The 2,500-nt window shown below is 32.0% G+C and overlaps 1 protein-coding gene across 2 annotated transcripts in view; it reads right to left on the reverse strand.

Moving 5' to 3' along the window:
• LOC113818007 (uncharacterized) overlaps window positions 1–2,500 on the reverse strand; it is a 146,877-nt gene that overhangs the window by 18,181 nt on the left and 126,196 nt on the right. Inside the window, exon 4 of one of the 2 annotated variants that reach the window (XM_070132780.1) lies at window positions 42–299. In XM_070132780.1, the coding sequence (XP_069988881.1) occupies window positions 42–299 (258 nt within the window). Of the gene's footprint in view, window positions 1–41; window positions 757–2,500 lie in introns of both variants that reach the window. The other variant, XM_070132781.1, reaches the window with a different exon arrangement.

The following is a 2,500-nucleotide window of genomic DNA, read 5'->3' on the forward strand; positions in this document are numbered from 1 at the left end:
CCACTCTCACCTTCTTCTTCCTCGACTCCCGCAAGACTCACCTTCAAGAGCCGACATGTTGAAGTGGCCCACGTGGAACTCGGAGAAGGTGACCTGCACGATGTCCCCGTGACCCCCGCCTATGGCCCTGAAGGTGAGCACGCACTTGAAGCCCGCGTCGAGGGCGTGGGCGGCCCCGAGGAGGATGAGAGGGTGGGAGGACGAAGGCGGTGGGGGGAGACCCGCGCGAGAAGCTGGTGGGGCGGGGACCTCCAGCTGGTACGTGTGGTCGATATAACCATAATACGTACGGTTGCACACTGTGGGGAGACCAAAGGGGGTGGGGAGAGAGAGGGGGGGGAGGGAGGGGTGATTAGTGGGGAGATATAAAAGTGATGTTAAGTGATAAGTGTTAGTGTGAAACGTTTTTGTTAATGGGGAATAATGGGTTTATAATAGGGATAGTTCTCTGTGGGTGGATAATGAGTCATCATTTATCCATTCATCATTTGATAACGGATTATACAATTATCGAAACAGAATGCATTAACAAAGAGATTGAATAATAGAGGAAAAAAAGTACAATCAAATAGATAAATTAAGTAAAAAGAGAGAAAAAAAGAAAAGAAAATAAAACGGGAAAAATCATAAAGGGGAGAAAGGGGTGTAGATCACACGAATGGGGAAATATTACTATAAATGACAGAACTGAGGGTGAAAACCTTCCCTGAAAAATGTGTCATGCCGATTACATGAAACGGAATTCAGCAAAATTTTCTAATTCGTTGTCTAATGAAAAGAAAGGGGAGGATGGAAAGAGGACGAGAGAGAGAGAGAGAGAGAGAGAGAGAGAGAGAGAAGAGAGAGAGAGAGAGAGAGAGAGAGAGGGAGGGAGGGAGGGAGGGAGGGAGGGAGAGGAGAGAGAGAGAGAGAGAGAGAGAGAGAGAGAGAGAGAGAGAGAGAGAGAGAGAGAGAGAGAGAGAGAGAGAGAGAGAGAGAGAGAGAGAGGAAGGGAGAGAGAGAGAGAAAGAGAAAGAGAGAGAAGGGGGAGGGAGATGGAGAAAGAGGGAGAGGGAGAGAGAAAGGCGAGAATTGAGAGGGGGGGGAGGGGATAGGGAGGAAGTTGGAGACGGAATGGAGGGGAAAGAGATAGGAAGAAAAAAGGAAAAGGAAGAAGAGGAATAGAGATAGGAGACGATAATAATAGCAATAATAATAGTAACAATACCACTACTTCTGCTACTACTACTGTCCATAATGATAATAATAATTATAAATAACATAAAAAAGAATAGAAACTAATAATTATGATAATGTTGATAAAAAATAACATTTTTTCTGTATAAAGATAACAATAATGAAAGCAATATTATCATTATTGATGACATTATTATCACTGTTATTACCATCATCATCATCACTGAGAATAATGATAAACATAATAATAATAATAATAACAACAAGTGGCAATAAGAAAATAATATTGATGATGATAAAAACAATGCCAATATTAATAATCATAATAATGATGATAAAAAATAACAAGAATGATATTGATGATTATAATGTCAGCGATGATAAGACGTAATGATAATAATAATAAAGTGGTATTGATAAAAATAATCATAGCAACAAAAATAAAAATAACAACAATACTAATGATAACAATAATAATAATGATGATGATGATACTAATGATAACAATAACAACAATGATAACAAAAATAAGAATAATAAGAATAATAACATTAATAATAATAACAATGAAACATATCAACTATAACATTAATGATAATCACAACAACAACATTGATAATGATATTACTACTACTATTACTACAAATGATAATAGTAATGTTAATCGTAATAATAACTTTTATCGTTATTATTGTGATAACTAATATCATCCTAGTTAATAATATTATTACAATGATAGTAATATGATAACAACAATATTAATGATAATGATGATGATTATAAAAGCAATAATGATAATGAATTAATAATTAGTTAGAATAAAGATGATAATGAAAAAAAATATAATAGCAACAACAACAACAACAACAACAATAATAATAATAATAATAATAATAATAATAATAATAATAATAATAATAATAATAATAATAATAATAATAATAATAATAACAATAACAATGATAACGATAACATTTCTAATGATGATAACAATAATGATTATATCAATAACATCAATGATAATAATAATAATAACATCAGTAATAACAATGACTATGACAACAAGAATAATCATAATGATAATGATAATAGTAATAGTAATAACAATAATGATAATAATAATAATAATAATAATAATAATAATAATAATAATAATAATAATAATAATAATAACAATGATTATAATAACAATAATAGAGTAATGATAATGATATTAACAAAGCTAATAATAATAGTGATAACAACAATAATATTATTAATATTAATAAAAATAGAATGATGATAATGATAATAATAATAAGGATAATAACAACAGCAGCAATAA

Source organism: Penaeus vannamei, chromosome 18 (genome assembly GCF_042767895.1).
Source record: "Penaeus vannamei isolate JL-2024 chromosome 18, ASM4276789v1, whole genome shotgun sequence".
NCBI lineage: Eukaryota > Metazoa > Arthropoda > Malacostraca > Decapoda > Penaeidae > Penaeus > Penaeus vannamei.